Source organism: Myiozetetes cayanensis, unplaced genomic scaffold (genome assembly GCF_022539395.1).
Source record: "Myiozetetes cayanensis isolate MyiCay16 unplaced genomic scaffold, myiCay2020 scf1, whole genome shotgun sequence".
In the NCBI taxonomy this organism is placed as follows: domain Eukaryota; kingdom Metazoa; phylum Chordata; class Aves; order Passeriformes; family Tyrannidae; genus Myiozetetes; species Myiozetetes cayanensis.
Genome location: NW_026086604.1, coordinates 23,957,972 through 23,972,552, shown reverse-complemented (window position 1 = coordinate 23,972,552; position 14,581 = coordinate 23,957,972). Strand labels below are relative to the sequence as shown.

At 42.5% G+C, this 14,581-nt stretch overlaps 1 protein-coding gene across 1 annotated transcript; it reads right to left on the bottom strand.

Moving 5' to 3' along the window:
- Positions 1 to 1,037: 1,037 nt before the first annotated feature.
- TMEM64 (transmembrane protein 64) lies at positions 1,038 to 13,998 on the bottom strand. The gene is given in 7 exon segments (XM_050328847.1): positions 1,038 to 3,652; positions 6,529 to 6,684; positions 12,313 to 13,080; positions 13,083 to 13,180; positions 13,183 to 13,241; positions 13,277 to 13,637; positions 13,833 to 13,998. Coding segments are annotated over 7 exon segments (1,803 nt in total). The 3' UTR covers positions 1,038 to 3,457.
- Between the last annotated feature and the right edge of the window lie 583 nt (positions 13,999 to 14,581).

The window sequence follows — 14,581 nt, the reverse complement described above, 5'->3', positions numbered from 1 at the left end:
CCTCATGCCCAAACCTCCATCTTATGCAGACAGGACTAGTACCAACCTGGAATTATAGTGAGGGAGCCTGTCACAGAGCTACTAGAGCTCTTTACTTCTGTCATTAAAAATGACTGCAATGTGAATGGAAACACTTTTTTTCTATTTCATTTTACACATCATAACCCAGATTATTTGCAAGGCAACTGATGACTCCAGTAAACTTGGTCAGTAAAAATGCAAATCATATTTGCCTCAGGTGGAAAGCTGGAAATGAATGTAAAGGATCCAGTATGTGACATAAGCCACACCCCATGCAAGAGCAGCTTTTCTATTCTTCAAACTTGACCTCAGCAACGCTTGTTGAAGTTGTGCAAAAATCAGGATGAAAATAGTATATAAAGCTCTTGGGCAAAAAAAAAAAAAGGTTTTCCTCACAGGTGCTTAGCCTAAAGTTAAATTTTGACAAATTTATGACACAGTTGTACTTACCACAAGGAGGAAGGAAAACTGGTGCCATGCAGCTGAGAGATTTCTTCTTCCATATGACCTGCTATTTAGGTACCTCTCATATGCAAAATGCAGAAATTTCACCATCATGGCAACTCAGAAAGTGTTCATGAAAATTACTTGCCATGTATTGTTTAAACTAGAGTCATACCTTTGTGAGTTCTAATTGCACTAAGTAGGGAGACTATCTTAAAAAAAAAAATAATCCCATCACTTTTACTACTGTTACATTCAGAAATATCAATACTCTTTCAGTTCAATAGCGTGTTTCTCATAAGCAAATGTATGCTTATTCTTCTATCAAAAAGCCAGCTGCAAATACCTAACCTTGAAAGCATTTAATAGAATTATGCAAGTATTTAATTTAAAAAAAAAAAACCCAAGTGTTTTTCCCTCAGCAGCACCTCCCCGCCCATTGAATTCATCCTTAAAGCCTAACTTGTTACCCCTTCAATGTAGGCAACTATCCTTGTATGCATACACAAAGATGAGACTCCACTGCACCTTCTTTCCAACCATGTCAGAGCAACTTAAAAATTTAATACATATTCCTTTAAAGAAATTTGAGTGAATTTATTGTATAAAACTATGATTGGCATGGTACAGAAAAGTTCCTTTTAATGCACATTTCCCATTAACTTGTACACAAATATTACAAGTATCAAGCAAAATGCAAAAGTCTTAAGAACTAATTTCATACTACAAAAGTGTTCACATAGTGAAGTTACTCTGGTTACAAAATGTCATGGAAATAAAAGCACTTCAAAATACATATTTGGGAAATGTCTCGAATAATCAACGCAACCTTAAGTTAGTTAAAAAATGCAAAGAAAGAGATACCCTCTTCAAAACACTATTTCATTTGGCAAAATGGAGCAAAGTTCAGATCAGTTCATTATTGAAGGATTGTTCTTCAGAAGAAACAAAACCAAGCAAACAAAAAAACCCACCCTTTAGTTAAGAAAGGACTTAATTATACCATGATGACAAATAACGCCATCAAAAAGTTATCTGGCTCTCTTGTTTTCACACAGGAGCTGTCAGAGGCAGAGATATGTAAATGAACACTTTCAGGTGTATACAGATTGCCTTTTCAAAAACCAACCAACCAAAAAACAACCAAAAGCCAACCAATTAACCAAAAAAAAAAAACAAAAACAAAAACAAAAAAAAAACTAACCCCCAAAATAACAGAAAGGAGACAATCTGAACTTTGTTGTTTTCATTTAACTAGTTCAGTTCCTTAGGTCACAAGACCCAAGAACACCAGTCTGCAAAGGACACAAATTTAAAGAACAAAATGGAACTTCCACTACGACGGAATGCGTAGATGTCCAGTTACATGACTACCACACGTCCCCTCAGTAAGGCTGTTAGAGGCTACCAGACCTCAGCTTCCCAATAACCTTGAAGACCTGCTATTCTGAAGAAGAAAAAAAAACATTTGGACCCTACAAACAACCTTACAAAAAGGAGGCACAGTCGTACTGTTAGAAAATAACACAAAATCTTGAAGCCTGAAGGCATTCTTAAAAACTCACACAAAATAACTACAAAATAAGCAATACTTTACATTATTTCTGTATCAGATGACTTGCCTGTGTTTGAGCAGTTGAACATTGCTATGTATATCTACATGAAATCACACATACAGAACATCGTGTTCAGGCAGGCATTATTGTTGTTTTCCTTTTATACACACACAAGTTACTATCAGGTTATCCAGTCTATTCAAACTCAGTGAAAAACAGTCCACAGCACGCGTAAAAGGAGCAGTATCCAATACAGTGTTGTCTTGCAAAAATGGAGTCAGAATTCCTGAGTCTCAGAGACATTGCTGTCCTCCTCCATTACTGGATTATTTATTTTCCAAGGCGAATTTCTAGTTTTCATTTCTTCACTCTGATGAAATTTGTAATAGATTGCGTCTTTTAAAAAATGTAAAACTTGTACAAAAAACGTGCCAACCAAAGTGAATTTTTAAAGCTTTTTAAAGGGAGGGGAGAATCACTTACAAAATAAAGGCCACCTTCTTGTAAAATTAGTACTGCCAGTATCCCATCATTCTGTTTAAAGGAGAGATTTAGCTCCCTGTTCTGGAACTCTTACTACCTGTAGTCATGTGAGCTGAAAAACTCCATCCTTTTAGCAATTAAAAATACTATAAATAGGACTAACGTGGAACAGCCCTTTGTTACAATCACCAAGGTGGCAAAACCAATGAAGTCTCCTTTAAATAGTCACTGCAATCTAAATGCATTTTCCTTTGTACTTTGCATATTACACAGTGTAACTTAAAATGTAATTTAAGAGCACTTCAGTCCCACAATGTAGGGTTTAAGCTTGTGTGAATACATAATGGCTCTGCAACATTTGTAATGCCTTAGAAAAATACATTCAACCAAAACTTTATATAGGTTTCTATTTTTTTAAATCAAAAATGAAGAAAAAGCCAAATGGTCCCATCATTAGCTAAATAATACACTCTAACTTCTGGAAGCAATTCCAAATCAAAAGCACATTCAAGAATAACACACTGAATTGCATACCTTCTCATTCATCTTTATCAGTAATAAAATTCTACTGCATATAGTTATTCAGCCTTATAAATAATGCTAAGCAGAAAAATATTTACCTCTGTGCTACTTTTCTCAGTTTATAGAAGCATTTCTCAGTTTATAGGAGCAAAGGAAAAAAAAACTAAAGTGCAGACTACAGGCCATGACAGGCATAATAAATGACCAAAGGTGCAGCCAAATTTGCATTTACATCTTAAGTTACTTTGCCATCTTCCTTTTCTTGCTAGAAGTCACTCCTGTGCAATTGAAAAGCTGGTCGGTTGATTTGTGCCACAGTACAACCTGTAATCACTTGCAATTTTTTTAAAAAATCTATTTCAATTGTCCATAGACATTTCTAGGTGATAGCTCAGGTTCACAAAACCTTACTTAATTATTAATACTTGAAATCACACAATATTGACACCTCCTCCAGCGAATGCTACTGTCCTTTTGTTGCAGTACGTGGTTGAACCAGTGAGGCTTGGCTGACTGTCTTTAACAAGCGATGTCTTCATTTCCATTTCACACGCTGCAATAGCTGCATTCAGTTCCACTTTAGCTCGGTGAACAACATAAAACATGAGTCCTATGCTTACGATAATCTGCAAATAAAACAAGAGTGTTGTAGGCTATATAGGCTGCAAGGATGAATATAAAACAACTGATCTGAACAAAATAATAAGGTGTCGATGCAAAGATTCATGAAGGCATCCGTTGGCTCAATGCTTTGCTGGCAAGACATTAGAAGGGAGATGAACTCACTAAACCTACATATGCTAACAATGTAACCAGTGTATCAGAACACAGACATTACAAAGAACTTATAGGAATTGGAAAGATAGTTTCTTTCTTTCTGTTGGCATCCATACACTCATTACAAAGCAATTCTTTCACTTCCTCTCTTGGAAATAATGCTTCCACAAAGAAACGACATGGTGTGCTTCTGTAAGTCAAAGAGGCTGTATACCATGTACCAAGGGAATAATAGGTTTAAACTGTACTAGGCACCTGCAACTTGCAAAACAGCAGAGCACAGCCAGAGGATCATGGAGACCAAAGGAAATACAACTTGTCCTTGCCCCTCTGGTGTGGAAGACAGCAGAGAGCAGCAGTGCCACTGTGCTTCTCAGATATCAGGGCTAAACAGGACAGAATCAGAGTTTCTAAGTGACTTACAGCAGTCTGTATGGGAAGAACTTGTTTTCTGGAGGATGGCTCAGAGAAGAGACAGGATGTCAGTGGTGTGGGTTTTTTTGTTTGATTAAGGAAGAAATGCTGTTGAAAACTAGGGGTTTAGTTCAGATTTTTGCTCTAAATGATATTGCTAAGAATTTTTAAACTTTCAGCACAAAAATCATCATAAATAAACCTGGACAGTTTTTGCTTAGGAATTACTCATGCAATGACATTGGCATGCACTGCACTCCTCAGAGGCATATTTTGATTTCAATAAAACACCAGTCAAGTTTTTTAGCTGAGATCCTCCCTAATAAAAATGATAAAATCTTCAAGTAAAAATCAAGCTGTCTCCTACTGAGAGTCCCTTTGAAAGAAGTAAATTATCTGTCTTTTTTAAAGAATGTTTTATGAAACTAGCTGGAATTGGCAACTTCCTTTCAAAAAACCAAGGAGGTTATATTGCTTAGAACAGAACCTAAAGTTCTGAGTCCAAAATCTGAACTTCGTTACTAATTGGTAGGGGAATGTTTTCTTTGGCATTGAGGGCTATTGCTTAAAACATCTGCCAGCATGGCATACAAGATGCTAAAATATCACTGAGATGATTGGCAAGTATGGTCACAAGATAACTGCAGGGGGTAAGGCATCCTGACAGTCTCTAGCCCAACATGCTGCTCAGGGCTGGTGGCAAGATCAGTTTGCTCAGGACTTTTGTCCAGTCAGATCTTGAAAACTTCCAAGTTTTCCCACCGCTCTGGGCAACCTGCTTCTCCACTGTTTGACAATCCTCGTGGCGAAAAAGATGTCTTTCACCAATTCAAGTTATACATTTCAAAAGACGGCCAACATAAAAGTCAAAACGAGACTATGGATAGCAAGTTCTGAATACATAGGGAAAATCCTATTCTAAAAGCTTACCCAAATATTTACATTTGATTGGTTTTAGCAATAGTACTACCAGAAACCTAGTTCTCTAGATGAATAATATATATACATATATATATATACACACACACAGACAACCATGAAATGTGAAGGATTTTCAGAGCTATCCACTAAATCAAAGTCCAATCGAAGCTCAGCCTGGCAAAGCACCAGGTCTGAGAGACAGTGGGAGAACAGAAATAATTCCTCCACTAAAGGCCTCCCCTTCACTTATTCAGTCAGATCCTAAGGATTGCTGTCAAGGAGGTCTGTACTCCTATTCAAACTGTCAGACTATCCAGCTAGCACTTACTTGAGCAACAGTTACGTTACAACCTATATAATCTGCAGAGAGTCAATGTCACTAAAAAAAAAGAAAGAAAAAAAAGGAAAATACCACTAAAAACTACTACCCCGGAAATAACATTCCATGACTAAAATGATAGCTGATCAAATAACCATTTGTTTTCTCTTTGATGTGTCAAGGCTATTAACCCCACAATTACACATGCATTTTTAATACTCATAACCCTATTCTATGAAGCCTATAAATCGTATGTTCTATTTAAGAGCACACAAGTATCAGGGGAAGAGGGTAAGTTATGTGTAAAATGGTCCTGGACTTAGTTTTCTGTTATCATCATTAAACACCAGCTTTATGAATGTAAAAACTGAGGAATCTAAATGACTGCAGTATCTGCTGAAAGTCTGCAAACCATGGTAACTGCTAGTCAAACACAGCTCAAAGTACTGACACTGTCAGAAGAGGTTTTAATATATAATCTAGTTATGAAATATCCATAACCTCTATGCTCCTAACGGTCTCAGACCTAAGGCTTACACCCAAGATTTACTGACAAATTATTTCATCAGCTAAGGTCATGGAAAGGTACTATATACTTCTCATTAATTTGCTCACTTGCAAAATTAGTGTATTCTGATTTAGGCATTAGCAAAATTATATTTCTACAGCACTTTTAGTCCTGAGTACCTATGCAAAATGGGGATGCTGAGTGCTAACAGCAAACACTGCAAAGGTGTTGGACATACACACCCTGAGCACACTACTTCACAGATGGTGGCACATGGGTTTTTGTGTAGGGGTGGTTTGACAATTCTAAAATTCAGTGGGAGATTACCACAGAGGGCAAGGGAAGAAAGCTTACCAAAACTGTGTCAGAAAAAGAGAACACTAAGTTCTGCTTTGTGTCATGGTGAGGTATGAGAGTTAAACTTTTTTAACAGCAAAAAACAAAATCAGAAGAAAACAGTACACTGGAAACCTATTTTTCTGGGTATCTAGCAGTCAACAGAAGTCACAAAGAGAGCGACACTACCGCTACCAAGATCTACAAAAGTAATTATTTTAACTTACCTGTAAACCGAATATAAAATAGCCACTAACACTTTGCTCTGCAATCACATCCTCCATGGTGCGCAGGGTAGTGCCCAAGTACGAGTTCAGGATCTGAGTAGGAAGCAGCCCGATTGAAGAAGCCATCAGGTAGTTGGGTAGTGACAAATCTGTAATCTGAGTAAAAAGACAGAGTAAGAAATCAAGCACAGCTCTTACAGAGTCTATGTGTACAACCAACCAGACTGCTGCTCCCACAACCATCCCTGCAAAATTATGAAAGAATTTCTCACATTCCTTCACTGAAACTTAGATTCACGCTCAGTGGGAAGATAGTACAGCAAAACAGTATGTGTCTGGTTTTCATCTGGCCTTTTTAAAGTTAATAGGTTTTATTTCATTTCACCTTGCATTACACAACATCTCTGTGTAAAAGTCATTAACTAAGAATGCAATTACACTGCTCATTGAAGGTATTTATTTCTCCAGGGTAAATAGAGCCCACAAATTTATGAGAATTTAGTTGCTGGAAGAAATTACTTTATCAAATGCGAAGGTCTAAAGCATAAATCTATTTGCTTTGGATTTTACATGTATGGCACATAATACAAGAGGTAATTGTTCAAAATGTCACCGTTGTGATCTAGGTAAACAGAATGGCAGATACAATTTGTGTCTGCAAGGGAGGTTATATAGCTCAATAAGACGCATATATCTACCAATGATCCCTATGAGCAATACCGACCTATATCTATACTGATATATGTGGGTTTTATTAAGATTCTTTACCAAAGATATTTTGCATCACACCTCAATTAGTGACCAAAACAGTACACATGGCTATAGCTTTTGTTCATTTCTCTGGAAAAAGCACTACTAATACTATGATATTTTTCTCTTTATGGTGTGAAATTTCTGTTCTGAGTCACCGTGTGGACATATGAGTTTATATGGGTACAAAGTACATAGTACCAGCTAAATTAGTATCAGCAGCCATTGGGAAATATTAAGTACAAGAGTCATGAGGTCAAAAGATATTTATGCAAGAAAAAAGAAAACAAGAGAAATTTTGTGTTAAAAATTAGTATGAAAAGGGTGATCTTGAAAACAAGCAGTCTAACGAATTTTCCAGACAATTCAATTGATCACATCATAATAAAACGAGATCTAATTAAGAACAGCCCTAACACTGGGAGCCTACGTGGAAATTATTGACCTTGACAGTTTTGTACAATGTTGAAGACCAGAGAATAGCAGCAATGTTACTCATTTCATCATACTATTCTTAAAATAAACTTTGGTTACTGTGAAAGTCACAGTGCTGAATTCTCAGAGCTCTAAGCACCATCAGTGGAAAGTTTCTGGGAGGAAGGAAGGGCAGTGGAGAAGCAGAATGCAATGAAGCATAAAGATTAAGAATAATTCACTGGGACAAGATCCCATAAGCGAATTCAAAACTTCACACTGCAAATTATACTTCCCACAGATCAAAACACATACAAGCACCAAAAATAATATATTTCTCTCTATATACAAGATTTAGCTTTATAATGAAAAAGCATTACATAATTATGTCAGAACTTTACATTTGACCATTGCTTTCAAAAGACTCTTTTTTTTAAAACATTTTCGTAATCTGGGCCATGTAATAAGAATGCACAGCCGAAACTTCCCATATTGCCGAGGGAATGGAGGAGTTGCTATTAAAAGTCTCTGAAATACTAATGCAGAGGCAAGATTTGCTAAGTAGGACACTATCATTAAATCTAATGGAGCTGGGAAACTTCCCAAAGATTGTTTTAACATTCCTGGCACCTCTCTCATTTCTGTATATGTATTAAGGACACTTTGGTTGCAGAGCAACGTCTGCACATCTGGATCCATCCTGAAACAACTGGACCTCCTGAGCCAGGAGAGAGATGAAGAGGACACTGTCATTGGATACACTGGACTGTAGCTTTTACTTCCCACTGAAATGAAAGCTAGGGAGAGGGGGAAACATTTTTCAAGGTGCCCTTTTAAATCCTGGTTCGTAAGGTTTAGACCTACAGTCTTATTCCTTTCCCCGGAAGGCACAGGAAGCAGACAGCATCTCTGCCTAAGAAACCTGAGAAATCATCAATAAAACTTACAACTTTTCATACTTTCCTTTCTAGGACCTTTACCTGCTCTATCAACCTGCCAGACTGGCGTCTGCATAGCCAAGCTGCCCAACTGAGGCTACTAGAGCTCTGTTTCTAATGAAGGTTCAGGCCAGCAAAAATTAACAGAGAAATCGCAAAGCAAGCATGGATGCAACTGTGTTACAGGCCATTGCAGAATTGCATTTAAATTGCATTTAAATAAAATTAAAAACTAATTAACTGCTTGGGTAATAATAGCCAGAAACTCTCCAACCAAGCCTTGGACAGGCTTTGTCCAATTGCACTTTTGTGTATTCTTTGTGGCTGACACTTTTGGTTCAGCACTGTCAAAGAATAAACTCTTGTGCCAGGACTTCGTTGGGGGCTCACATGCCTTTGGGGATTGCAACAGATTTCCCTCCCCTCAATTTATGAATCCCTGTGTTTTGGATCACTAGGCTTAGTGAGAGAGCTAAGGATAACTGGGATGCTCTACAAAAGAATCTAAACAAAATGAAATAACAACAAAAAAGAGTGAATTAACAAACAAACAAACAAACAAACAAAAAACACCTATCAACTTTCCAATAAGCAGAGTAAGCAGCCTGCGTATTCTTGCAAAGCAGGTACCCTTTCTTCATCTGACTTCACCATGTGCATTTCTGGAACCAGAGATGCACGCTTGAACACTCACATTTCTTAGTCAGATTATTTCTTCCATGTGATATCCCTCTCAAAGAGGGGGGAAAAAAAGAAGTATGAATTCCAATCTAACCTACATCTGGCACTACAAATAACCAGTTTGCACAAATCTCACTCCACGAACACACTTGTGGGAAGGAGATGATAACCTGCATACCAGGCCTCCTTACAGGTATGCCTTCAAAAAAACACCCAGAGCTGCCAAGGGGAATGGGCTGTGCATGAGCAAACACATCAGTAAGAGCTATCAGCCCACTCCAGCAGCCCAGGCTACCCTGGTATCACAGGAGTGACAATCAAGCAAAACCCACTCAAAGAGAAGTACAAACATGCTTTCAGTTAACAAGTTTTCTATGTCTTCCAGAAAGGCAAGGAAATACATTACCCCAACGCTCTACTATCAGCACTTTCTCAAAGAGCAGCAGAATGACCTTATAAGCAGTAAGATGTTCATGTCTGGCTGGCAAGACTCTAACGAATTTGTGGTAATTTTCTTCTTCTGATGTTTCAATTAATATGATCCCCTCACTAATCAAATGCTAAGAAGCTCTTCCGTCTTTCTCTACACCTCCTGCAATTCAACCTCCCAAAAACCCTCAGCAGATGGTACATGCCAGTGAACAAGTACTTGTAGAAACATTTAATCCCAGCCCTGCAGATGACCCTGCTCACATCAAGGTTATGCCTTGACCTCATGTGTCACTTCCTTCCTTCCTTCTCATCTAAGTATTCTCAGCATCTCCAGTTTACTTATAAATATCAACCTTGAAAACATGCACAGACCAGACTGTTAGAAAATAAAGATGTGTGTTAGAAAATAAAGATCCTTTCTTAGGATCACTGTTCCTCAAAAAGTAATTCTTTTTAAATTCATTGCTGAAGTTGCTAGTAGGAGGAAATGCATTTTTAACTTAAAAAGAGCCTTAAGGTTTCAAATAAGTGAGATTTCAAAGCAATGACAGCTCAGTCTGTGCAGGTAGAAAACTATTCTATACATACCTTAAACTTGAATCACAGAGAGAAACTGAATTCCCAAATTTGCATGCAACATTTTATTTGTCAGTGATCTAGTACCTCCTATTAAATGCTCTCAGTGAAAAATTGAGCACACTGGCTTCATTTGACTATGCTACAAAGTAGTAAATCTGGAGTAATAAATGTAACCTAACTAATATTAGCAGGAAACATCCAAGTTACTTGGTATACTCAAGAATCTGGATTCATCTCATTTCCTACCCATTATTTCAACACTGAAACCTTCCACTAGGCACAAAAATTATTTAGCCTGCAGAACATGGAGAATACAAACAACTGATTTACAGCATCATTTTAATATTGAACTGGCCTGAATACTCTGCTGAATTGTGTTTCCAACAGAATGGTTATGCCAGGAAGAAAATAATTTTAAATCACTAATTCTCTGTTCTTCAGATCCAATACTACTCTAAAACATTTGCTGAGTACTTCAATTGGCACCCTGAAGCTGAGAACAACCGAAACACACAGCTTTCCCCACTTTAGGAGGGTCACAGTACAGCAGAAGCTTCATCTGCTACACTGAGACCTTGGGCTCCAGGGGAGACTGCTCCCAGCGGGACAAGTCTAAGCTTCCTCAGTCCTGCAGTAATACAGGTTAGTAAACAAAACAGCAGAGGTTCAGCTGTTCAGTTTATCCTTCTTGACAAGGAAATGGTTAAAGGATCTGCTTAAAAAGAAATAATAAGTTGCTACAGCTCTTATGGGCAGAGGTTACAGCTCTGGAGATGAACGCCCCAGTATAGAGAGTTTTATACGCAGCAATTTTAGATATTTGATGTGGGTGTTAACACCCCAAAATTGCAGGGATTAATTTTTTCTTAAATAACAACTTTGGTATCCAGTGACCTACTAACGGGAGTCAGATGATTCTGTCAAAATTAAGCAAGCCTTCAGAAGGGAACAGGATTGGGACAGCAAACAGGGGAAGGAAGGTGTGCTGTAAGAAAGTGGCAGACCAAAGCACTTGTTTAGATGGTCACTTACATTAAAGAAATTATGTAATAACTTAATATCAGTAAAAAAGTTACTGATAAACATCTAAAATATTTCACAATCCCATTTGTTTTGATTTCACCAAGTTAGCAGATACAACTGAGGCGTAACATACAGCCAAAACCAGATCCTTCAGACAAAGCACACGGGAAGCAATGAGGGTCTGAAATTGTCACCATCAGCATGACAGTCCTCAAAAAGAATACCCTTCATGGTCTTCTTTACTTTCTCCAGAATGTAAAAATGTACTAATGAATGTACTAATGAATGTTCTAATCTCCATCTAAAAGTAGAAAGAAAAGCAAGACTAACCCTTTTCCAAACTAAAGTTTAAATTAACTTTGTGCCACTCTGGCGTACAGTCCCTTTTCAGGTCTGATGCTATATCTTACTCCTCTTCCCAAAACCTGCGACCTCGATTGTGTGCATGGACTTAACACCATGTACGGATTTGCCAGATGCATGCCATAAACACCAACCACACTGAGCAAGAATTTTAATCTGTCCACTTTTTTCTTTCCAACATGATTACTTATGTTAAGTAGTTTAGGAAGATCTGGCAAGACTTTTCCTCCCACTCAGATCACTTTAAAAACACAGGCACTGTGTAACTGTTGAGTTCTCAGCAGATTTTGCTACACAGCACCTTGATGCTTCTTTCTAACACCAGAATATATTCTTGAAAGCCAGAGAGCAACTCTAACACAATGCCACTGAGCAAGTCATCTCAAAAACCTGCCTGCTGTCCCTCCACGTGCACAGAGGAGCCACTAGCAAGGGCAGGCAGAGGGGGTTGCTTTTACTGTTGTTAAAAGAGAGAGAAATCATGGTTTGTTCCCAGGAAAGCAGGCAACCTCCACCAGTGACAGAATGACACTCCATTATGCCGAAAGACAGCCTTCCAGCCAGCGCCTCTTCCTTTGGCCACACGGCCCACGCTGGGACTCACCGCGAAGACGGCATTCTGCAGCCCGAAGGGGATCGGCGTCAGCCGCGCCACAGCCACCACCTTGAGGCCACTGCCGCCCTCCACGACGCGGACGATGGCACTGAGCGTCCCGCTGCCCTGGATCCTGGTCCGTGCCCAGCGGGCCAGCAGCCGCTTGCAGGCCACGTGGGCGACAAAGGTGCCGACGAGGACGCCGAGCACCATGAGCCCCATGCCCATCACGAAGCCGTAGAGGTAACCGGCGGCCACGTTGAGCAGGATGTAGCCCCAGCCGCAGGGGAAGGACACGACGATGAAGCCCACGGTGAAGAGCAGCACGCCGGCCAGGCTGTCCAGGCTCTCGGCCCAGAGCAGCAGGTCCCGCAGGTACTGGCGCACCAGGGCCAGCGAGGCGAAGGAGAGGGCGGCCAGGACGCACACGCCGAGGCAGCTCTTGCACCAGCAGGTGCCCAAGAGGCAGCAGGAGCAGCGCCAGCCCCGGCCCTCGGCCAGCCCGTGCCCGCCGCCGCCCGCCTCGGGCAGCTGGCAGAGCAGCAGCTCAGCCGGCGGCAGCCCGTCCTGCTCCGCGTAGGGCCCCAGCAGCAGCCCGCCGGCCCCCGCCGCCTCCGCCGGGACGAAGCCGACGGTGTCCCCGCTGCTGCCGGCTCGGGACAGCCAGCGGCCCAGGTCCTGCCGGGCGCCCTGCGCCGCCGCCTGCTTCACGGCCCGGGAGAGGAGCTGCAGCGCCGCGGCCCCCGCGCCCCGCATCCCCCCGCGCCTCCAGCGCTGCCGAGCCGCGCGGCCCCTTCGCTCCCCGCCTCCCCACGCAGCCTGCGGGCAGGGGCGGCCGCTCCCTCATCGCCCCGCCATGGCCCGGCTGCCGAGCCCCGCCGAGGGCCGGGCGGGGGCGGGGAAGAGGCGGCGGGGAGGGCGGGGAGGAGGGGGCCGCGCTTCGCCGCCGCCCGGCGGGCGGAGGGGCCGCGGCGGCCTCCGGGCCGCTTCTCGCCTCGGCCGCGCCGCCGGGGCTGCGGCGTTAGACGGCGGCGGGGCCGCTCTCTCCGTCCCGGCAGTGGCAGCGGCGGCCCTGGCGGAGCGCGGGTCCCGGGGGGCGGCGGCAGCGGCGGCGGCGGCAGCACCGGGGCTCCATCTCCCCGCGCGCTGAGCTCCCGATCCGCGCCGGGAAGCGCCTTCTCGGAGCGGCAGTGCCGATGTGGCAACTCCGACAGGGAGGAGGCTCCGCTCGGCTCCGGCGGCAGCCGCGTCCGGCCCCGCTGCGGGGCTCGGCGGCGGCGCCGCGACCCCGCCCCCCGCCCCGCCCCGGGAGCGCCGCGCCGGCCGGGCGTGCCCTGGGGACGCTCAGCGAGCCCGCACCGCAGAGCCCGCACCGCGGGGAGGGATCGTCTCGCTCTGACCCGCGGTCCTCAGCAGCCCGCATTCCCGGCAGAGCCGCAATCCGCAGTGTTTGGAGGGGCCGTGGTGAAAAGCAGGTTATTTTCTGTCAGGGGAGCGTTTGGTTTAAGCATCACTGACGACCTTGTTACTCTTTCGCTCCATTGCCGCGTCGGCGACTTTCCCTCCCTTACGTGAAGGCTTTGCATCGCAAACAGCCGGGCTTTCCCCTCCCCACGAGCGAGACGAGCCTCTCCCAGCCAGTAACCGGGCTTTGAGCTGAGGGGTGACAGCCGAGGCCCGTGGGCTCCGTGGCATCTCCCCGTCAGCTCTGCTTGGCTCTGCTTGGCTCATACGCCTGAAGGGTCAAGCATACTTGGGAGGTGGGGGTGGTTTGAACTTGAATGTTGAGCCACTGCTAGAATGTTGAGCCTGAATACTCAGCTCCATTTAGAGGGGTGTTTTCTCGGGAACCTCGCCGAGGCTCGACAACTTCGTAGGTCGCTGTTGCTCTGGCGTTGCTAATGACAGGAGCCATAGGGTGCAGAAAGGGATTTCTTTTCTTTAAAACTGTTAAACATACAATGTGCTCCAGTGGAGTTAGATTCCTCTCCTGAGAAATTCGCAGGGGTATATAAAATGAGAATGTGTGGCGGTTGTAAAGGGTGATTGGGAAAAAACAAAACCAGAACCAAAAAACCAACCAGATCTCAAAATGAAGAACATATCTTGAAGGAAATACTGCAAATATGCACTTGCAAAACACACTGTTCAAAACAATAAAATCTGGGCAATCCAACAAATCAGCCTAAGAAAACGACAGATGTCTTTGAGAACCAGCAACAGAATAAAACAATCCTGGGGACTCTGTACAGCAGGCAGGTTGCACATAAATAGTTCC